General features: G+C 47.0%; 1 protein-coding gene across 1 annotated transcript; it reads right to left on the bottom strand.

Moving 5' to 3' along the window:
* Positions 1-11,958: 11,958 nt before the first annotated feature.
* LOC149335615 (uncharacterized) lies at positions 11,959-23,026 on the bottom strand. Its single transcript, XM_089553982.1, has 4 exons — positions 22,876-23,026; positions 19,232-19,236; positions 17,642-17,949; positions 11,959-12,544 (listed from the first exon to the last, which is right to left on the bottom strand). Exons 1-4 carry the CDS (start codon positions 23,024-23,026, stop codon positions 11,959-11,961), a joined length of 1,050 nt encoding a protein of 349 aa, XP_089410108.1.
* Positions 23,027-24,401: the final 1,375 nt, after the last annotated feature.

Here is a 24,401-nt window from a genome sequence, read left to right as displayed (position 1 = left end):
GTGTGTGCTGGAATGTTGTGATTACACAAATAGCTGTGTAGCCATCCTTCAGCTAGATCTTGAGAAGGCATTCGATTGTGTTTCGCACGATATCCTGTTCTGCATACTCGACCATGTGAATTTAGGGTCCATTATTTGCGAGGGAGTGGCCTTGGCGTACCGGAGCTGCACGACAAGATTAATTGTAAATAAGAGTTTGGGGGCCCCCATTAGCCTGCAGCGTTCGGTGCGCCAGGGTTGTCCCCTCAGCCCTCTTCTATTCTGCATTTACATTGAAGCGTTGTGTTTGAATATCATAGAAAGTGAAAAAATTCGAGGATTCCAGCTACAGACAGCAGAAGTTAACCTGCTGGCTTATGCGGATGATGTCGCGGTGTTCACAGTGAACCGGGAAGGTATAACCGAGGCCGTGGCATGTGTAAAAGAATTCACCAAGATCACCGGTAGTAAAGTGAATTGGTCAAAGTCCCTGGGGCTTTGGCACGGTGAATGGCCAACGAAGCCCGGTAATTTTGCAAACGTGTCCTGGGTGACGACCCCAGTAAAGTACTTAGGCGTTCCACTGGACGGTTATCGCGATAGCGATTCGTACTGGAAAGCACAGACGCAAGCTACGCGTGAAAAGGTGGAAAGGTGGAAAGGGCGACACCTTTCAATTTTCGCAAGGGCCACAGTGTGCAATCTGTTTTTTATGTCTAGGCTGTGGTATGTGATGCAAGTGTTGCATTGTGCAAGGATGAACGTACAGAGACTGCACCGGATCTTTGCCGTTTTTGTGTGGGCTGCGGACTGGGAACGCTGCAGCCGGACCAATTTGTTTAGGCGGGTGAAGGATGGCGGCTTGAGTCTGGGACACTTATTTCTGCGGCAGATTGTAAGCAGATTTTGTTTTGTGCGCGATGTAAGCGATCCGTTTTTGCGCACTGTGTGCCAATTAAGGCTCGGAAATGCACTGCCGGACTTTGTTGTCACAACCGAAAGTTTCTCGGGACGTATTTTTGGTTACTTTAGAGAGGTTGTCGCGAGTGTTCGATTCCTGTCTGTTCGATTTTCGTATGAATATTTATCTTCTGTTAGCAGGAAAAAGTTGTATAAAGATTTGTGCGATGTAGTTCTTCCACAACCTATGTACAGGGCCTTATACAATGGAGGCCAGGGACGCGACGTACTTAAGCGTGTGAAGGCGATGCAGGTGCCGCCAAGTGCAAAAACTTTTTTCTTTAAATGACATACCGGAACACTACCAGTAAAGGAATTCTTGGAAAGGAAGCAGTTATTTCTACCTTGGGGATCACATTGTTTAATTTGTAAACAACCAGAAACAATAGACCACGTTTTTTTGCACTGTTGGGAGGGGGTATACTTTTGGGACATCTTGCAACGGACTTTAAAAAAGGAATTTCCGCTCGACGCTCATGGTATCCGGTACTTGCCTGTAGAGGGTGAGGATGGGACACCATTCGACCTCATTATGCTAATGGGCCTCCATTGTATTTGGCGCTCCAGAATGGCAGGATATCATTGCGATCCTGATGCACGGCCAGCACGGATCTATTTTCGGGAGTGCATGCATAAGTATATTGAAGTTCAGAAACTTGCTCCTGAAGCTCCCGAGTGGCTCGAAAGAGTCGAGCCTTTGGTGACGCTTAAGGAGTTTTAATATGACGAAGCCACGCACCCCCGGGCGGATAGTGTTGTTAATTATTGCTCATTGCGCTCTGTAAGTGTATTTGTGTACTGTGGTTCTTGCCGAAGTCAGGCAATTAATAAAAAAAAAAAAAAGCTGGCATGACGGAGTGGTAGTATGCTCGTCTCGCACTCCGAAGACCGGGGTTCGAATCTCGAGCTCGACCAGTTTCTTACTAGGTTTTATTTATTTATATGGCCTGACTAGAGAAGTTAATTAGGCTAATTGGGTAATTAAGCAATTAACTAAGCTCAGTCCCACTTACTTGGAGCATCACTATATGGTCCCTTCAATTGGTTGCATGGTTACTAGCCAAAGTACAATTGGCCCCGTTTGAAATTGGCGCACTGTGCCGTCACGACCGTTTCGACCAACTGAAAAGCGTGACATTCTCTGTCGACAACTGCTGCTTACAACGATGAGACATTAAAGGCTTTCGCCTTAAAATTCGGCTGAAATCTCTCATTAGACAAACGTCTCTGACACTGCAAAATGTATCTGACAATGCTGACATTGCTTATTTATGGCTCCTTATATTTTTTTATTTTTATAGGAGCCGTCTCTGTTCTCTCTTGCCAAGGGTCACTGTTCATTGTTAAATACACGGAACTTCAGTAAATCTTCATTAAATCAGGGTTTGATAGTATCACTACCATTTTTTTTCCTGTGCGGGCGCAAGGCCGCAAAGTTCTGCAGCTTTGTTTAATAGCCCCACAAGCTAAAGTTATTAAGACAAGAACCGGCAGCATGTGCGAACGACGTATCAAAGGACGCTGCAAATGTGGCGCTAGCTATCCGTCCGCTGCGCAGATTCCATCATCCTCGTTGCAATCGTTCGTTGGAAAAAACATCCTAGGCGCCTCTGTAAGCCCTGAGAACCTCGTCGTGTATCCCGAGAGCTTTGGCCTGAAACGATGTAGTACGCTGCATAGGTACCCACGCCACTTCCGTAGGCTTTGGTTGTTCAATTCCACACAATACCATAGCAATATATCAAACACGATATCGAGGCCGGGTGCGGCTGAGGGGAGAAATATGAGTGCATTTCTGACCTCCACTTCCGCGATTGCGTTCGAGGACAAATCTCTGCGCCGCAGAACAGCGAGGGGCGCTTCCAAGCCTTGATGTAGAAAATACTGTAGCGGTGAGCTTGCTTCATTCAGTTCGGAGTCGTGGAGAGGACTTCCCGAATGCGAGAATATTTGCCCACCGACTCAAGACATAAATCATTGTGTTCTCGGGCGATTCAAGTGCGCCGGCAGATTGCTGTGTCGCGCCTGACACAAATGCCGTTGCCAAAACCGATGCTTCGGAGGTAAGCAGGGTTGTTGCTTATAGCGACGAGAAAAAACTGGAACAGTGTTTATATAGGATTTTTTTTACCATGTGTTCTTTTTTCCGGACTATATTGTGACGGGAAAGTTGCAAAGGAAGTTTTTCCAAAAACATTTTTTCTTTTCTTCCTATCTACATCAGACTGAACTTTATTCGTTTCAAAAATGAATAATTTATGGGACTGATTACTTTGTCTTTTTTTACCTTGTCTTGTTTTGTTCATTTTACCCCATGTTTCATGATGTTACGAAGGATTACAAGGGCACACAAATGACTGCACACGCTGAGAAACATGACACCTTGGCATCTACAACTTACAGGTGGTTTCAGTATTGCAGTGAGTCAGCTTTTGGGTTTTAGCGTGCTACGAAAATACAATCAGACAACGAAGAAAAAGTGTAACTAAGAAAACTTCAAACAAAAGCAATTTTCAGGGCCCCATATCAAAGCTTTAAAATACCCTCTTCTCAGAAAAAGAAATGCAGCACGCGTTGTTGTTCTACGTTTGCCTTTGTCCTTCGCTTTTGACACCATGCATGTTCCGAGGGATCCATAAAGAGCTACAGAGCTTGGATGTCAGAAACAGACGCACACAGAAAACGGTGAGTGTTGTTACGGCTCGAGGTAGCGTGGCCAGTTGTTGCATCACCAAGGGGGGGGCTCGTCCGGGATGAGGAAACGTTCTGAAGCTTCGAAGGTTGGGGAAATACGAAAACAAGCAGGTTTACTGGCAAGAAACTAAGACACTTATTTACATAAATTTACAAAAGAAGAGCAAGGAATCAAAAGTTAAGAGTTCATGACGTCGAGCGACTGGATGAGCCTTTTACCCAGGGCCCAGAGCCAATGGATGAACCTATTACCCAAAGTTCAGAGCGTCCGTGCTCACTTTGGTCGCAGGTTAAATAGCCCAAGGCTCCGCCCTTTTTCCAGGCGGCAATTCATCGTGACACAAAAGATCGGCGCCACACGTCGCAGCCAACGAAGACACCTGTGGTAGAGCCCACCCGTGGGCACTGGCGAGGAGGAAGCGCCGCATCCCTGTAGCACTGTGTTGGCAGCTCGCGTCCATCGAACACAGGTGTGGCATGTTGACGTCGTAGCCGCAGCTGCGTTGGCTTCCTCTGATTCGTTCCGGGTTTTTTTTTTTTCAGTCGAGGGGCAACTTTTCTTCCCCTGTCGTCGGTTGCTTCTCGAAGGTCGTTGGCACCGAGCCGTGGGGTCATCTTGGGGGTCAAACGACCCGTCGAAATGGCCGCTACTGTTGAATCCACCACCGTTTCATCGCGGGTCTCAAGATGGGTCGTAACAGTGTTAAGCTGACTCGCCACTGTGACCGCGAGAGGGCACGGAGATCTAAATTTTTCTTACGGGATTTCTTGGCGCGTCGAGCCTAACACTACCGCTGAGGTCACTGAACATTCAGTTTCAGTTTCTGTTTATTCAGTTTGGATTAGGGTTATACAAAAGAGGTACAAAAGAGAGACATTAGAACGCTCTTTTCTTTTTTTCATTTACGGACAACAAAAACGGAAAGCGCACTGTATACAAAGCCCGAGTAGAAACATCCCAGGCAATGCTCTTTATTTCAGTGCGAAAAGGGGATAGCGGGAGCTGTATAATAGTCCCACCCCATCTATCCCATCGAAATAATTCGCAGATCACAAACCTGCACTCTTAACCTACAGGTGGTATAGTCTTGCTACGCGTGAGCAAAGATGGCATACTTTGTGTGAAAAGTATATGACATCGGCAATGCCCGTTTCTGGTTGTTGAAAATGCGATCATGTAATCGTCGTTACGTTTTTGGCTTGGATGGGCGACCAGCATCAGCACATGCCTGCCACCAATGCCGCAGTCACCATCATCCCTGCCATTAGCACTGTCATTACGTTGAACAGAACAGTTCCTATGTTACCTTTATCGCCGCCTAAAACAAAGGGCTAGATGCTTGCCTTCCTATATTAAAGGTGCACTGAAGAGGAATCTGAACTTATCTTTTTGTCGCGGGAACTCTATATACACGTTCCAAACTTTCTTAGAAACATCGATTTATCGCCCTGCGTGACCGATTTCCCTAATTAAATCAAATTAACGTCCGGCTCCCGCTTTTTTTTTTTTGAATTCTCCCTCGTACGATGGGCGGAGTCGACCAACGCGTGGAGTGCCTTTCACCCAGTCCCGTGGCGGCTTGCCGCTCTGCCAACGGCGGAATAATACGTAGTAGTCCATAGTAGCAAATAGTCCGCGCATATTTTTATTTCTGCGGGCTTATTTTGCGGCTACATTATCTGCGAATGAAACTATTTATTCATGGCAACCTAAAAAACAAAATAAAGCGAAAGCAAAGCCTCCACGGAGCTGGCTGAAAGGCACTCCACGCGTTGGTCGACTCCGCCCACCGTACAAGGGAGAATTCAAAAAATAAAGGCGGGAGCCGGACGTTAATTCGATTTAATTAGGGAAATCGGCCACACAGGGCAATAAGTCGCAGTTTCTAAGAATGCTAGGAACGTGTAGATCGAGTTCCCGCGGCAGAAAGACAAGTTCAGAATCCTCTTCAGTGCACCTTTAAGGCGGAGCTTAAGCGTCTCCTCCAGTTTTTGGCTATAACGTACTCAACAAAACTATCGAGTTTTTTTTTTAAGTGTTAGTGCAAAAATTACGGGGCATGTATTCGAAGAGCCGGTTTTCCAAGAAGCAAACTTGGATGAAAAGGCAAGCCCTTTTGTCTACAGCTCCTAGAAAGAAAACGCAAATCAGGAGCTCGAGTTCGACAGCATGGAAGCTGAGCGTGTGCGGGGAGAATCTACCTACTTTTAATCACGACGTACCAAGTACCTCCAAGCTGCTCAGTACTCATTCTTGATATTTTCAGCCTTCGCCGTTCTTTGCTAACTAAATCTGTTATAGGAGCGTTTCACGCTCTCAGGAGCACAGAAAACTGATTATACTTCCTAATTACTAACCGATACAAACACATACGAGAGAGAGCAAAGCACGTGGAGTTCACATCACTACACTACACTACACTACACTACACTACACTACACTACACTACACTACACTACACTACACTACACTACACTACACTACACTACACTACACTACACTACACTACACTACACTACACTACACTACACTACACTAGGCTGAACATGCGCTTTTGCATCTTCCTAAGCACAAATAATGGACTTCTATGAATTGACGCATATTGGTGCCAGTGAGAGATATACTCGTTCCTCAACGTCACGGAACCGAAACTTCCGGCTATCTATCCGGGCACGTATTGATGGTGTCATGCGTTTTCTAAAATTTAAAATGCTCCCTTTCACCGCTGGATGGCACTGCGTGGAACTGCAGATATAAAAGGTGTGGGTCTCTGTCTCTCAAGGGAACGGAATTACGCTTTTGGTACCAAATTCCTTTGACGTCAAGACATGCCGTGAAAACATTCTGACATTTCTCTTCGATAGCACACCCGCCGTGATATACTCTTGGCTGTGGCGTCCAGTGTCTGAAACCAAAGTCACGGGTTCGAATCCTGGTAGCGGCAGACGCATTTCATTGGAAGCGACGCGCGAAAGCAGCCCGTGTACTGTTAGATGTAAGTGGGAGTTAAAGAACTCCAGGTATACTTAGGGACTCTGAAGCCTTCGATGCAGCATCTCGTGCAGACGTTGCTTTGCGGCGCTAATAGGCCATCACATTACATCCCTTCAATACGACGTTTAGAGCTCGCATAACTTTTGCGGGGACGCAACAAGAGTTTCCTAGCAAGCAAGCGGATGCAAAGCAGTCGTAGAAAAATACCCGTCAGCAGCTGAATCCTAAAAAGGAGCCAAAGGACGAGAAACAAATTGAGAAGGAAGAGTCAGGACAAGCTAGCAACTAACCACTTCTTTCCATTTCCGTCTTTTGGATTTCTTTCATAGCAACTCGCCCAATATCGAGTGTCGCAGCAGTTCTTGCGCTTTAGTGCTGTCCATCGCACAATCATACCTAACAGTTCCGGCACAGCATCGACACAGCACTGCTTCATGAGGCAACCACACCTATTGCATCATGCACCACGACACACGCTCTCGTCAAACAAGTGCAGGGTCGCTCACGTTTGCCAGAAAGTTTGAGCAAAAAAAGTTGGCAGTGGTTTAGCTCTGGTTAAACATGGAGGATTGCGAAAGCAACCAGGAGAGAGAGAGAGGGGGCGACGGAGAGCGCGCGGCAGCGGCGGCGGTCCCGGCAAGCTAGCTATGCGCCACCGTAAAAAAACCCTACTCACTGTTTCTAGCATTCAATGACCAACTCAACACCACCTCCTTACCTCCAAGTCAGCTAACGGAACTTTCAGTGCGAAGCCACTAATAGGCTCACCAACCCCGATCATGAATCTTGTCAACCGATCTTACTGTCTTGAGCCGTTGCCTAGCAGCGGCAACGCCATGTTAAGTTTCTTGTGTGCAAAATAAATGAGTAAATAACTGTGACTGGTTTAGAAGCCGCGGCGGCTCGATCAGATTAGCTTCGCTGGCCAGGGCACCAGAAAAACACTCTCTCGAGCTGTACGCTGCTCATCGTCGTCTTTATCAACTTCCATCGGCAACTCGAACAGATAAGACCAGCTTAACCTCGATCAGAGCTTAATCTTAGTTTATTATCGTCGTCAGACGTGCCGACGACCCACCAAAGCAATACCATGAGCCAATCAGGCTAAAAACAAGCGTTCGCATGTCTCCTCAGTTTAACTACGTTAAAACGAAAAGCTGCGATCACCAGCTTCCTAAAGCTGCCCTGACAAAATCTGGTAATGGCTGTAGTACGTAAAAATCGTCTGTACTTGTGCGGAATATTTTCTAGCAGACGGGAACGCTTGAGCATTTCCTTGATGCACAGGAATGGGACTGCGGAGTAGGTCATAGAAAACAGGCAATATTTGCAGTAGTGTGTTTACAATTCATCTCAATAACACTATTTTCTTTCGCTACCCGAAACAGACTTTGCCAACGAGAGGAAATGCTCTAAGTAATGCGTTCCATGTTTACACGCGGCCAAAACAACTACGCCACTCTCCAGCCTGAAACAGTTCTCCAAATATCATTTCTGGTGGATAAACAAAAGCAGTCAAAAGAAAAGGCGAAATGAGATCTTCAGTCTTGACATCTCTCGCAGTTTTATTTTGCTCATTTTTCACCGCCGGCCGTGCAGTCTCCATCCCATCACGTTGTATAAACACTTCTTCGCTCACTTCAAACTTTCAGGCCTACTGCGGCGTTGCTGCTTCGTTCACACCGTTCGCGAGATAGGGAAGCAGTTGCAAGAGGTATACAGAAATATGTATGCACACAGAGGTCTGGAGCGCTCGCTGCGTGCAGCACTGACAGATAAACAATTCACTGGATGAAAAACAAACGTAATTTGCTGCTGCCTACGCTTCTGAGTTCTACACCCTCCGTAAGTTGTTCATGACATGACCAACGCGTGTAGTCTTCCTACTAGGCGGGGCAACGCACATGCAAGGAAAATGCGTGTGAAATATGGTCGCCCCTCTTTGCTATATACACCCCAAACCGAGGAGCTGGAGGATATGCGCCTGCTTAAAAGAAAAATCATAAAAATGCAACAAACATCGAGAAGGAAGGCTTCGCCGAGAACATTATTCTTCGAGTTCCCGCTGTTTGGGACTGGCTTGCGAAGAAAAACAGTACACTCTAAACAAAAAGTAGTAGAAAGGGAATACGCTGTCCTCTTGCGCACTCCCTTTTATAAAAAGGAGTACGCTAAAGGACAGCTTACTCTCTTTTCTACTCCCGTATAGGCGTATTCGTGTTTACAGTGTAGACAGCCACCGTGTGAAGAGACCCGCACGAAAGCAAGGACTGCAGAAGAAAAGCGTCTGCAAAAGCATCAGAAGCGTCGGGAAAAAAGGAAATACGGGAGGCACTTAAGGCTACTTCGGTGCTGTGAATGCGAAATCATTTGTGTCTCACCGTGGGTTACTAGATAGCTATACTTCTTCACTAGTTAGTAGTAACTGATAACTTGTACTGATGCCTCAAGGGCCTTTGGGTCAAATTAATTAGGGTGAATGGCCTTAGGAAAGACCACACGACATGCGCGTGCATACAAAGTGCCCCTTTAACAAAGCCACCACACCACATATGGGTTTTCACTTCCGGCTTAACTGACATCACTTCCGGAGCCCTCCTCTACAATGCCTCTCATAGCCTGAGTCGCTTTAGGACGTTAACCCCCCCCCCCCCCCCTAAATCAAACCAAACTTCCGGCTTCGCTTTTGTTCTGATGACGTCACTTTCGAGCTCACGTCTGGCCTGATGACGTCACTTCCGATTTGCTTGGCGTCACTTCTCCTTCCGGTACCATGGTGGCGTCACTATTTTCGTGACCACTTTCGCGGTCAACGCTGGGTTTCGTTTCTGATGAGCCATATAAGGCGTTCGCCTTGGAAAGAAGAAAAACTGAAAGTGGGCGCCTGTGTCGACAGCGCAGCGAAGGAAGAGGGCACTGAAGAATGAGTGAGTGAAGGTAACGAAGAAATGCAGCCTCTCTTTCACTATAGCGGGAGAAGACATGGCATATACCTCACAAAGTTGCCGCCGTGTCGTCGCAGTATGTGTCCTAGTAAACGCGTCACTGGAGGTTAACCGATAGCACCTATGTATTACCCTTGGAGGGTGATGTTTTTTATACCCCTCTTCACGCCTATTTCAAAACTGATGTATATACCGCCGCTGATGTCATTTATTACAGCTATGGTGACATTGTATGTCAAGTCGCTGCTGCTCTTTCTAGAGTCTGCATTGAGGAGCGGTGTGGTCAACATCAAGAAGCTTTTACTACCGCAGGGTCATCAAAGGCGATCAAGGAATCGAGGAGATCTGGCAGGCGTGTGAGGGCACCAAGAACAGCAGTATGTCCCAAAACTTTCAGGCGATAGCCTTAAGCCTCCCGTCTTGCAGAAAATCTGGTGTCGTCGGCGCTGTGAACGAAAAACCCCCGGAGAAGCAACCTAAGTGCCCTACCTAGGTCACGTGACCTTGTGGCGTCATCACAACCTGCCTATCGGATAGTGAGCAAACTACCCACCCTGGGAGGTGTCAGTTCAATTAATAATTTATCGAGATAGGTTACTCGTGAAGAATAGCCTGGGTCTCACAAGGCCCACCACTGGGAGAACCTGCCATCGCAGGGCAGTGGCGCATCGCCTAACCGCTGCACCACAGCGCCAGGTCTGGTGCGGGGTGGTGTACGTAGCACCCTATATGAGCAGGGTTTTGTTCGGCGACAGTTTTCGACAGGCTGCGTAAACAGTGTCAAGCGCCACTCCTGTTCTCCTGTTGGTCATTACCACGCGCTCGTTATTCGTCAACGCATGCAAACAGAACATTCTGGCGGAATCAGTTTATTAAGTTCGATCAGCTGAAAAACGAAGTCCTAAGCGCTTTCCGGCTATCCACAGGGCAACCAACCTGCGTCTGCAATGCGCACGATATCAGCTCTTGAGAGCCTAATGGATTTCCTTAGCGCGCTCCTAGGACACAATTAAAGTCAAAAGTTGGCCCAGGATGTTTATTTCTAAGCCGCGTAGCACGGCTCCTGTAGCGTTCGAGGACGTCCTACGTGATGGAGAAGGCAACACTAAAAATCTTCTTCGGAAGATATTGATCACTAGGAATGAATTACAAGCCACATGGTGTGGCTGAAAAGCAAACTTCCTGGGCTCTAAACTTTAGACAAACTGTGCACGTAGGAGTAGATTGGCCTTCCTTCAAGCTCTTGTCTCAAACTTATGAAATATTGCATTTCATGTGTAAACGCAGTGCTGTCGCTTTTCGTATTGCTACAGTATTTGATAAGCACATTGATTTTATCAACAGCAAAATGGACACAAATGTTTCTCTGTCTCGTCTTCGTTCTCAGCTAAGTCCAATCAGCACTCTTGCGATTCGACAGAGAGCGACGCGGGAGAGGGGGATGGATTTACCTATTTAATAGATTCATGAGGCTGGACACTAATAGCATCCAATTTATCACATGTAATCAAGCAGTATGCCCCTATTGCCTTTTCATTTCTTGTTTCTGTGATGTAAAATATTGTACCCCTCACAAAAATTTCACACACGTGAGAACTATAAGCGTGACCACTCCGAATGTGCTGAACATCCAGAATAAAGCCCGTTGATCCGCGTAAGTATTAGTTGGATCTTCGGTCCAACTAATAGGCGTTCAGCAGCACAGGGAACATTTCTGGTCCCTACATCTCGCAACGACTATGGCCAGCGCCGCTTCGAGTATCAAGGGGTAAAAATTTAGAATAAAATGCCATGTGCATTCTTAGCAACGCCTAATCCTTCTACTTCATTGAAGACCTTTTTTCTGTCACAAATAATTACCTGATTTACAATGTAAATCACCTAGTGCTTGTCTCTTATATTTCTTTGTATTGTCGACATTGGGTTTGTTATTCATAATTACCATCGAATAATCACTTCTAAAGACATTGCGCTTATTTTGTACAAAGAATGCTGCTCTTGCTCTCATATCTGTTTTTTGTCATCAGCCCTTGCACACTCTTCTATTTTTTTGTCATTAGCCCATCTGTATTGCTCTAATTTGAACCAATTTGCTTGTACGCTTTGCATTTTTCCACCATTCATATGTGTACTATTTTAACATGCAGTAAAAAGCACTGTCCTCAATAATCTCTTTGCTTTTATTGCATGGATCCATAACTAGACTTTGGCTAAGGATCCAGACAGTAATTTTATGCATTGTTCTGAATAAATGATAATAATAAAGAATTGAATTGACTCATCGCCCGACGGACAAGACGCGCAAAATTTACAATTTTGTGCTGTTTCCGACAACACACAGTTCTCGACGCACCAGCAGGACGTGCAAACTACCGCTGCAAAGCCTCAATTCTTAAGCAGCAGACGCAGATCTGCGTTCTTCAGATACGTCTTCCTGTCCACCCGTCCAAGGCGCCTTTCCCTCCGGTCGTACTCGTCTACAGCTTCCCTGTCTGGAGAAGACGGAGAAGCGGGGGCGCGCCGACTGTCTCCTGCATTTCCGCTCGGCGCTGGTTCCAGAACAGAAGAGCCGGAAGTCCTCGGTCCGAAACCATCGTCGTTCAACCAGACAAATCCGCCAGAAGTCGAAGAACTAGAAAAAGCAGCTTGGGAACTCTCTTGGGCCGATTGGCTAAGCTCATCACCCTTATGGAAGTTCAAATGGTATGACCCTTCGCCTTGGTGCTGTTGGTCGCCGCCGCTCATGTCGTGATGATGCTCTAGGCTCTTCATGAATACACCGTGGTGAGTGTTCGCGGTGGTAGCGTTTGCGTCCTTAGCAACGCTGTCCACCTTGACACCCGAGTTCCTCTGGTCGTGGCCAACTTCCAATCCTCCCTTCTGGTCCCGGACAGTGAAGACAAGTGTGAGGACCACGGCTACCACGAGCGCCACGACGATCATGGACAGCTTGACTACAGACGTTGGAGACCTGCGAAGTAGCGGACACCAGCGATTACTCTCCGACTTAGGTGTTGTATACAGGGTGTTCCACATAAGACTTTCCACAATTTTTAAAAATAGGCTTTTTAAGTTAGAAGCGCAATTTTTCGGCATAGCATTGTCAATAAACTACATAAGAATACAGCTATGACGTGCTAACCAGCAGGCTGGTTAACAAACATTGAATTAGTTTAGTTTATGGGGTTTTAACGTCCCGAAGCAACTAAGGCTATGAGTGACGGCTTAGTGAAGGGGCTCCGGAAATTTCGACCACCTGGGGTTCTTTAACGTGCACACACATCGCACAGTACACGGGCCTCCAGAATTTCGCCTCCATTAACTAACATCGAATAGCTAACGTTATAATTATTACAGTTTGGATCCTTAATTATTAACAGCCGTGTAGCCCACAGTAAGTAGTATCCATATCAGTTTTCAGAATTTCTAAAACGCGGTTACCCTCGGCGCTGTGGCCCAAAAATCTTGGCTACATCATGCGAAAATGCATGCGCTTACGAGAAGCTTGCAGGCAAAGCAACCTGTCCAGTGAAGGTAACACGTCGAAATATTCAAAATTTGTTGGGCCACAGCGCCAAGGGTAACCGCATTTTTGAAATTCTAAAAACTGAAATAGTCATTACTTACCTTGGGCTACACGTTTCCGAATATAAGTTAGCCAGCCTGCTAGTTAGCATGTATTAGCTGTGCTCTGAAGCGCTATTCTAACTCAAAAAGTCTATTTTTTAAAATTGTGTAAAGTCTCAGGAGAAACGCGCTAACCGAAGACTCCTGTGGCGAGTTCGAAATTGCACAAAACCTGGCATTGGTGTAGTAGTCGATGCAGGATTCGCCATGGTGCCTCAGTTGGTCATGGCGGTCGGTTGCTCAGTCTCGGATCCTCTTATCAAAAAGCGGCCGAATTTCAATGGATACGAAATTCGACAACGGCCGCGTCTTTTGCGACATAGCTTGGATAAAGCACTCCATTGTCGAAATTGATTCGGAGCACTCCACCTAATCCGGCCTCGCTTTTTCTCTGACTCGTTTATTCTCTTCTGTTCAACACTTCTCTCAAGGCGCCGTTAAGGTGCTTGGGGCTTCGCGACAATTACTGAGCCAATTTTTTTTTATCCCAAAGCATCTGCATGCCCCCATGTCTCACCACCCGACATTAAAGACGTAAGAAAAGGGGGCGCAAGCAAGACAAACTGCTATTATTATAGATTTGTGGCGCAGTGCCGGATATCGAAACTTCTTTCCCGCTGAGCAAATTGAATGGAGGTCATGGCAGCGTTGAAGTTGAAAGTTTATTGAATACAATCAAAGTTGCAATTGTATACAGCGAGAGGTCCCATGGTACAAGACCGCGGGCGGGACCTCCCATGAAAATAAATTTCAATATGCAACAAAATACACAACACATTAATTAGCGACGCATAGAATAAATATAGGTACATAGTGTAATATGAGTTACTGAAATATTTAAATACAAACAATGCAATGCATGATAATGTAGAGTAAAACACTCACAGATGCCGCGATATATATGATCAATAACAAAAAAATACAAATTAAGAAGGAAAAGCTTTAGTTTGACCATGAATAAAGAAAGCGTATTAGTTTGTTTGATGTCTATGTTCAAAGAGTTCCAAAATGATACGGATGAAAAATGAAGGCATTGTTTCCCGTAGTTAGTTCTGACCTTAGGCAGTAAAAAGTTATTACGCAGCACAAAACGTGTGACGATGTTGCTCATGATCGTGCCGGGAGAAAATATGCTTAGCGGGAGATGATGATGAAGAATCTTAAAGAATAGGATACCAATGTTTTAAAAATAAAGGGCCGAGATAGGTAGAACGTTTACGTTACGTAAGTGTAGTCTGTGTTGTGTTCCTGCCCTGAACCCCCGGCAGGTCGGACAGTGAGCAGTATCACGTCATCGTAACCTGCAGAGCATTAGTACGGTTAACAGAGTGTCACTCTGAAGTTTGCTAAGTAGGTGGGCTTTTTTCTGATGTAAGTTGAGTGAAGATAGCAGCGCGACTTTCCTCGCGGTTTCCGTAATCCGCGGCTATTGGCGCTTTCTGTGTTGCGGGGCATTCCGCTGACGTAGGATTTCGCCAAGGAATCAAGGGAGTCCGAAAGTTGATTTTCCGGACCTTTTGATGAGCTTACTCATTCCTGTAAATCCTTCCGTGAGCGGTTATCCGACGGAGGGTGGTTTGCAGTGTTATCACAGTTATAGCAAGCTATTAGAATGTCGTGTCGGTAGTGTTCTAGCAGTCTGTTTTGTATATTTTGGATTACTTCGCTGGAGGCGGCACAGGTGCTGATGTTCATGTTTTTTCTGTTTATTGAGGAGAGAGGCTTCTTTTATGGCAAAAGGGGAAGAAGGCAAGGTTGATTCTAGAGTGCTTAGTTCGGTGGATGACAAACGGCTGTTAGCTGAGCGTCCTAGCTAACGGCCTTGAATAAACTAGTACTCCTTCCCTTCTCTCTCATATATAGCATAAACCACTGTAAGGGCAAATTTTCCTGCAGTGAACAGCATCGAAGTCATTTTGGTATGCCTATATCGAAATGTTCACATCCATCTCCAGGCGACGAAATGTATTTGCCAGGAGGGTTGTGAGCCATAGGGGACATGTAGATGCCGGAGTAGGCGCTCCCATTAAAGCCCACAAATGGGACCTCTCAGTATTTGCCAGAGTGTAGTCGGGATTGTTACGGACAGGGCCGGGCACGATACATCTGTATCCCTGTCATGTGTCACCCCTGGTATTCAAGTACGACAGGGTTAGAAGTTGCTGCTGTTTTTCCGGAACACCAGGTTGCTAACGACGTCTGACACCCATGGGCATTCTGTGTGACTTTCCATCGACAGAGCGGATCCTGTTCGATGCTCGAAGAATGGAACGCACCGGGTTAATGTCTTTAAGCACCTGGTTCTACTGCTGCAGTGATTGCCTAATTGGTTACTCTTTCTTATATGCGCGCAGTAGCTTTTAAAATATACTGACACTCATTTCTTGATGTTTCAGTTTTATCAGTTAATAGCTTTAGACTGTGCACTTCGTCCAAAGTTGAGGAGAATCCGCCAAGGTGGAGTAGGTTCGCAAATACAAAGTTTCTACCTAAGCTGCATAGCTCTCCTTTATAGCCGTCTGGCTGTGCTTGAGATCATGCTACGGAGTATTTCCTTTTAGACACCTAAAGGCTAGGTTAAGCTAGAACAAACGAAGTAGATGATAAGCTTGGCTTATTGAAGTAATCGAGATCTGCTATGATCGTATTTACCTTAACTTGCTCACAGTCCATGCAGCTGCGCTTGCCAGAAATGAACTCAGAAACAAAAGAAAAATTCTTCGATGAGTCGCTCGAGCTGAGTAACATGTACCATGAACAGGTGATTACACAAGGTATCTTTCAAAGTATGCACAGGTGCCCACAAAAGTTTTCGGAACACGAAAACTGCAACAAAGCCTAATTACTGGGCAGCCTAAGCATGCAGCCATGAAGTGAGGCGTATGCTTTGCAGTTCTCAGCGCGACCGGCACAATGCACCCCTCAGTACCTGGTTGCGCTTCCAGTCAGCCATTAAATTGGTTTTTCGTGATTTCGGCGTTCCGTAAACTTTTGTGGGCACCTGTACAATGTGTATATGATGCTGAGTAGGTCTCAGGCCTGGTAAAAGTGCAGGGAGTGCAAAGACCTCCTATTTTAAGACTCATACATAGCTTCCATAGGGAGACGCGTTTACAGGACGTCGTGGCCTGGCATTTTCTTGAAAGAAAGTGAAGGCGTTTTTACGAGAGGCACGGAAAGAAACTGTGCGAAAATTCATTTTCTATTCTAGCTTTTTGCCCTTTCTTTATTGCATACCACAGACAGACCGTGATAGAAAGCGGTACATGTCAGCTGTACAACTTGGAGATACGTAGGTTTGCTTTTTGGCTACGCCGTGTGGCTGGTTATGCATTAGCAGCATTCAAATCTCTCGAACTTGAGAGGGTCTTCACCCTCAGAACGTTAAGACTTGATGCTACATGGCTTTCAGTGTTCTTCTTAGATGCGAATCTCCCTTGGGCTCCAAATTCTTGACAAAGTCTGTATGCTTCGCACAGTAAAAAATTAACGGTGCTTTAGCACTGGTTAAACCGAGTGAGAAGCGGTAGCTTCACGATGGTTTAGACTTTGGGCTAAACCACGATGGTTTAGTCCAAAGTCGATCACGTGACAAAATTTTGGTCGACCTTGATGTGACCTTAACGCCCCGAGTTGATCTTGACTTGACCTTGAACTGACCTTTACCTTGACCCTTGACCTGTCCAATTGCTTCATCATTGGTCTGACCGCTGACCATCCACCGGTCCTCCAAACTACTAAGCTGAAGGTCTGACCTTGGCTGAGCCTTGGAGGTCATCGGCAACGCACGGCGATCTCATCCCGAGACCTGTATGCTCCGTTTCATACATAGCACGCAACGCTGCAGAGGTTGCTGAAGCAGTGCGTCCGCAAAACTATATTACTCCGCCACGTATCATTCTTTCTTCTCGAAACTCCGGTCATTGTTTGGACGAATACAAAGAGCGGTATAAAACGATTTAGTAGCATTGAAAATGATGGTCGAAGCTGTGAGGCACTCAGTGTCGGGCTCTCTGGCCATAATTTTCACGGAGTGTGAGCTACTTTTTGGGCGCGGATTTAGTAGAAGCGATTCGTCCTACCAACCGCGTGTCATACCGCCACGTGTACTTTTTGCTTCTCGAAATCTCGACGAATCGCAGGACGAAATTGTTGCAGGTGGTAAAAAGAAGTCCAGGAGGTGCCAGTCACGGCACTTAAGATTTGTCGCTACGAAATATGCTCGAGTTCGCTTTGGTTGTATGGCGAACTACTTTTCTGCGTGCAGACTTAGCCTGCGCGAACAGGCACGCTAGCTTTGGCAGCGTTGCCTGCTATGTATGAAACGGAGTATAGTAGTGAAGTTACCGCTTCAAAAACTTCAAGTAGGCTAGATAGCGACGAGCCACAGGTTTAAGCGTCATGTGTACGTTGCTGTAAAGCACCCTATCGGTCCACTCACCACTTTTGGAGCCTCGGCAACTGAGAGAGGCGGCAAGTGGTCGAGAAAGCCTGTGTGCCATCCTCCATGTTCGAAGTGGAAGGGCACGGGTTTGAATTTCTGTTCGGAATCTCCTCGTGCCGCTCTGTAGCCTTCGTTTCCATGCAGTCTCCGCGCGCATCATGGGAGAGGCCTGTGGTCGAGGGCGCGTCGACCAGCAAGGTTTCGCTCCAAGATGTGCTGGTGGATTGCATGTGGGCGAACGGCACCTCGTCCACATCTAAGCGACCCAGCAGAAAGCGCTTGGCGGCAGACGCTCGGATTTTTTTCTGCGTAAACAAAAGATGAATAGACTTGCTGCATGATTGGGGTGAACAATAGCTCCACGTTTAGCATTCTTGGGCAAAAATTTTGAATACTGGAATATTGTGCGCTATTGTTATCGGTATACAAAAGTAAATAAAAATCCGTCCAATGCGTAGCAACAACTTTCTTGTAAAGTTTTTCCATCGCTTGCATCGCGCAGGTAAGACTGCCATTCAAAGCAATGGCGAACATTTTTGACGATAGCAAGAACGTTAGTCGCAAAAAAAAAAAAATCAAGCCTGCTCACGGGAGACCTGCAGATATACTCTGTTAAAGCGATATCCTACAATATTTGAAAAAATTACGCTCATAAACTCTATTCCGCTGAAAAATGGTTTCGCCCAGAATTGTTGGGTACGTGTAGCCGTCCGGATATCCGAGGCCTTGCCCCGATAACAGCGAGGCTAGTTTCGCCAGTCCATGCCGCTATGATGCTGCTCGGGTGTGGATGTTCAGGGACTCCTTGTGATGACAGTGTCAAGCTCGCTTGAAACCCCCAGCTTACAGGAAACATATGAACATATGAGGCACATGACCCACGCTAGAGACAGTCGACTCCCAGATTCGAGCTTATGTCCGCAGTTTCTTAAGCCATGCGAGCACAGAGAGCAAAACCTTAGCAGCGCCTACTTCGAGACCCTTGCGTGCCTGTGTAATGCGTGCAATGTACACTCGACGAAAGAGATAGCAGACGCCGCTTAGCCAGGAGAAAGCTATCATGGAGCGTGTGCTCTGACACACCCTGTCTTATCTTAGCAAGGATTACGGGAGGTATCCAGAAAACTGAGGCTTTCTGTGGTTAGCCTTGCATTAACGAGCCGAGAGGTCGAAAATAAATTAAAGTTGCCCAATAGCTGCTTGTCGCAATACGCTCAAAAATAATAAAGAGCGCCCTAAGAAGGTAATCTTTCCGTATCACCGCATCACCGCTACCCATAAAGACACCGAACGATTGCCCACGTTTTTATTTTGGGGGTAATGCAGTTGTGTTGGAGGTAAGTAATAACCTAATTTCACAGTCTGCACCTCATGCCGAGTCAAATATAGAAGTTTCAAGCAAAAGTAACGTCTAAAGAGATAATATTACTGCTGTGTCAGTGATGGAAAGGTGGAGAAAAACTGATTATCTAAAGCGTATCATTGTGCGGTAGGCCACTTTAACGGAACGTCTGTAGGATCACGACAAGACGGAATGCAGTCTTTAAAACCGACTTTCGCACTTTTTGACTTCCTAGAACCGCTCACGCGGTCTGCGATCATAACAGCCAAAAAATCTTGATAATTTACAAAGATCGCAAGATAAGCAGCATTGCCTTCAGCTCGTCGTAGCCGAGTTTATCACTTGTGCAATAAAGGAAACGAGTCCACGCATATTCGGGCCAACAGAAATAAATCAACTAGGGAGTAACTGATTTCTGAAATAAGCATCTGGAGTGTGCAATAGAGGCGGGCTTTAGGTGGGAGCATTTATGCACACGGCTTGTTTCAGATGCTTATCTTTCCCCGCGCACAGTGTCCTTGACTGCACAACTTTGACATTCATTAACTCTTCTGTGACGTCACTGCGTACGTACAAATCAGCGTGGGGCGATCTAGTGACGTCAGACGCTACTGTATGCCAGAGGTCTTAGATTATATACTATTTGCGAAACGGCTGATGAAACCCACGTGATCTTCCTCAAGGCACAACATAGCGAGGAACCCCAGGTGGTCTAAACTAATCCGGAGCCCTCCACTGCAAGGTCGCTCACAGCCTTGTGTAGCTTCATGATGTTGAACCCCTAAATTATTTAGTTTTTGCGAAAGAAAGGGGCATGCGGTCGAGGCGAAGACGGCCCCGACAAATAAAAACCGTATACCGTTTGGTTTATGAAGTTTAACGTCCCAAAGCAACTCAGGCTATGAGGGACGCCGTAGTGAAGAGCTCCGGAAACTTCTACCACCTGGGGGGTTCTTTAACGCGCACTGACATTGCACAGTACAGAGGCGTCTTGCATTTCGCCTCCACCGAAATGCGGCCGCCGCGGCTGGGATAGAACCCGTGTCTTTCGGGTCAGCAGCCGAGCGCCATAACCACTGAGGCACCACGGCGGCACGCAAAACTGTATATGTTAGACAAAAAAAAAAGCCAGCGCTGTAAAGATCTGTGCCCTGCGTAACGTCAGCAATGCCTCCAGGCATGATACTACGCTTAGGTCAATACAGCAAGGTGCTTGAATTCTATCAATGGGGCTACAACTGTGATCACATCTACCATACAAACAAGCAGGTAAAACATGGGACGCCGCCGCAGGCAACCCGTATCGACAAGCTTTGAGCTTGCTAGAAAACCTGCCTAGGAGGGTGCGAAAAGAGGCCGCTCGGGACGGCGAAGCAAATAGCCTCTTCACCGCCGCCGAAGTTCACGTCCAACCACTGCCTAGCGAAGACGTCGCGTTACCGTTGCGTGATGTGCAATCGCCCTGTCCTGGGGAAGTATGTATAGCCCGTGTACGTATGCGGCTTCAACGGAGCTTCGATCGAACATGTCAGGTAATTTGAAATAGGATCTACTTATTGCCGAGTTTATGCCACACTGATACAGTGCCACAAAGTAGGACTGGATATCACGCGAGCCACGAAGACACAATTAAACAAGAATATGTCTCACCATTTTCGCACTTGTCTTTCGTTCCTGCTGAGACCAGAACAAGATGGCGTTGCATCAATTCCTGCGAGGAGCGTTTGATGATGATGATGATGTCCTCAGGCTGAATGGCACATACCCACGGCGGGGGATTGGCCAGGGTTTCTGGTGTGCACGCGCAACTTCTTTCACTCGCTGTGGTGCCACCTGGCAGATTCATCGCGAAAGTCGCGCAGTGTTGGGATGAAAATGAAGGTGAGGGTGAATAAGCGTACACCCAATTTTTAGGTCTATTAATAGAGAGAAAGGGCAAGAAGGGCGATGTGGTTGAGAGATTGCAAGCAATAACTGAGCAAGTGGCGAGTATGCTTAGTAGGATATTAAACCACCAGAATGGTCTTAGAGCAGGGGTTCTCAAACTTTTTTGCTTGGAGGAACCCCAAAAGCCTTCAATAAGTTCCAGGGAACACCCCCCCCCCCCCCCCTGCTTTCACTTACCAGCAATGTTGTCGAGTGTATTTTTGCAAAGAGAGAGTTGCAAAAGTTAAATGTTTATTGCACAGATTAATACAAATACTAATGTGATGGGTGATACTGCTTCCCTTTTAAGAGAAAGTCAAAGCGTGGCTCAGCAGCACTCAGAGCCAGTCTCATATCAGCTGCTGGGTCAGGGCCGGCGAGGGTTCTCGCGGAACACAAAAAGACAGCCCGCGGAACCCCTGTGTTCCGCGGAACCCAGTTTGAGAACCCCTGGTCTTAGAGGAAAGGACATCATCTAGTTAAGACACAGTTTTACTGTAAGTAGGAATGAGGGAATAAACATAGAGGACTTGTCAACCGGTTGTTTTTGTTTTTATCCACATCTATAAAATAATCACCATGCTCTAATGTGTCTAATGTGCTCTTACATCATTCCTCTTTTTTTTTTTCTCGCAACTGATTCCATACATTTGCTATTATCTGTGTTTTTGATTCATTGGTTTGGTTTGGTTTGGTTTGGTTTGGTTTGGTTTGGTTTAATGGGGTTGAACGTCCCAAAGCGACAAAGGGTATGAGAGACGCCGTAGTGAAGGGCTCCGGAAATTTCGACCACCTGGCGTTCTTTAACGTACACTGACATCGCACAGTACATGGGCCTCTAGAATTTCGCCTTCATTGAAATTCGGCGGCCGCACGCCGGTATTGAACCCGCGTCTTTCGGGTCAGCAGCCGAGCGCCGTAACCAATGAGCCACCGCGGCGGGGATTTTTTTTATTCATTGTAAATTTTTGTTCTGTTGATTAGAGTTCAATCATGTATTTATCATTTGTTTTTAGTTGACATCATATGCATCTGTAGCTGATGTTCTCCTCTTGTATAAGAGATGGGAGCCGAGTTAAGCCGCAAGATAGCAGCTTTTTCTCCCATCTCCTGTAGTATCTATGATACATGAAAGTAAATCAAATCAAACCAAAATCGTCGTCCTGTTGCCTTGAGGTCGCCAGCCAGGACGCCTGCAGGAGTCCAGGACTCCTCCCCACCCCCCAAGATCCCCTCAAAGCCCGGGATGAAGGCGCCCACAGCCTCAGCCCGCAGAGTCTATTCCAGTTCTCTCGCGGTGCGAGCGCCAGGGGAGCTGCCCCCAAGATTACACTATTGCAACTGATACGTTTCCTCAGAAGAGCAAGGTTCCGGGCTAGTTGGTAATGCATTTAAAGGAAGAAACAGCGCGACGAAACACGGACACACGAAGAAACGGCACACACACGTGTGTGTGTCGTTTCTTCGTGTGTCCGTGTTTCGTCGCGCTGTTTCTTCCTTTAAACGATTCCTCCTTGTCTCTATACAAAATTCTTCCGAATGTCCGAAAATCTGAACTTTTTCTATCCCTGGTATCTCATTCCTGGAGACGACCCGCATTGAAGCAATGCCAAATCGAAACGTCCACATACCATATCGACGTCCGTGGCTGTTCTAATGGCCTTGTACTATATGGACGACCATGGCTATTTTGAAGTCCGAATAATTTTCGCGTGTAATTACTCATGAACCCAATTTTTCCCACAGCAAGATCTCATCACCCACTGTAACACAAACTTTTGCACATTTAGTCGTGCGGACAAGTGTTGATGACCCGACACAGTCATCTAATGCTTTCGAATTAATAATTTAGCGACTCTCAGGCAGCCCTCCTGCGATAAAAAAAACGTTGCGTCGAGCCTTCCCATGGAAGCGCCGTGGTACGACGAGCGGGAGTGGTGGTCCCTTCGTGCCACGTACGTACCTCGGCGCGGGAGGTCCCAGCCCGTACCCATTCTTGTCTCCATCCGTGAGCCGTGCAGGGCGCCCACGCTAGCATCCCGGTTGCATGCCACTCCGAGTGGGAGTGGAGAGGAGGAGTCGAGAACCACCGGAAGCTTAGCGCTGCCGACCATCTTGGGAGAGCCTCGGCAAGGGGTCTGTGGTCAGCCTGGTTGGCTGACTTCTCCTCTCTGATGGTCCAGTCAGAAATCGCGTATTGGACTATCCCAGCAGCCTTTTCGCGACATCTGCTGCGGAGCGGTCCGACCTGCCTAGTGGCCTGGACGCGCCATGCGTGTCTCAACGCATCCAGACTCATCGGCTTTCGAAGCGCTCCCTCTCGCCGCCATTCGCTCCTCCGACGAAGGTGGCGGGAGCCGCAAACCTCCATATCATAGATACATTTTGCGTTGCCCTGCATCCCACTTGTGGGGTTGGTCAACCTGGGCCGCAACGGTTCCGGTGGTGGATTGCATCCTGCCACCTCCCGCGCCAACAGCAGGTACTATACAAGTTTGCTATTGTACGGTGATGTATCGTAGGGTACAGTGGCCTTATATTACTGCGCCGATTACTGTCCGAGAGAAGGGGAGGAAAGTATACTACGCTCAAGTCTGCTGAAGCAAAAATTTTGAAGAGGTTGGAACATTCATAAGAATGGTGACTGAGGTGAAGAACAGATATTCAACACTTCTCATTCGCCACACAGGCACAAGAAGCTGAGGCGCCTAAATGCCCCCCCCCCCTCTTTACATCCTTCCTCGGAGACCATGGACCCTGGAGACCAAGGGCTAGTCGGCACGTGTTCCAAAATTTAGTCGTGATGTGGCAGCGCCCCCACTGGTCGGCTCCAGATTTGATTTCTGACAAGCGCTTTAGTTGTAGGACGTTATTGATGTGAGGTAACAGTGGTTAACATCTTTTGCGCCTCAATAGCTTTAGGTTTTCAAGATTTTTGGTTAGTTGGTTTATTGGGTTCAACGTCGCAAAGCGACTAAGGCTATGCGAAGGCTATGCTATGCGCTATGCGATGGCTATGCTAAAGTAGTATGCGAAGCATACTACTTTAGCTACCACTTCAGCCCTTCACCTTGGTTATGCGCCTCCAAATCACGTGATACATGACGTGACACCACGTGACACGATGACGTCACGACAGTAGAGAAACGGGGGCCCACTTCGCGCCGTCGCTGTGGTTGTGCGCCTCCAAATCACGTGATACATGACGTCACACCACGTGACACGATGACGTCACGGCAGTGGAGAAACGGGGGCCCACCTCGCGCCGTCGCTGTGGTTGTGCGCCTCCAAATCACGTGATACATGTCGTCACACCACGTGACTTGATGACGTCACGACAGTGGAGAAACGGGGCCCACCTCGCGCCGTCGCTGTGGTTGTGCGCCTCCAAATTACGCGACACGATGATGCTTCGCATTCTCCAGGCTTAACCAAGTTAAGCCTCAGCCATTTTTGCTCGCTGAAATGCCGGTGTTCTTCCTGCAATCA

Source organism: Amblyomma mixtum, chromosome 7 (genome assembly GCF_055824585.1).
Source record: "Amblyomma mixtum isolate Tamu chromosome 7, ASM5582458v1, whole genome shotgun sequence".
Lineage (NCBI taxonomy): Eukaryota > Metazoa > Arthropoda > Arachnida > Ixodida > Ixodidae > Amblyomma > Amblyomma mixtum.
Note: the sequence above shows the minus strand (reverse complement) of the source record. Positions and strands in the feature narration are given on the sequence as shown.

Excerpts from the sequence above, each read along its gene's own strand:
- LOC149335615 (XM_089553982.1), bottom strand. The coding sequence starts at position 23,026 with ATGGTCGGCAGCGCTAAGCTTCCGGTGGTTCTCGACTCCTCCTCTCCA. Across the intron at positions 12,545-17,641 it reads TTGCCGAGGCTCCAAAAGTG|GTCTCCAACGTCTGTAGTCA; the intron begins GTGAGTGGACCG and ends GCTACTTCGCAG.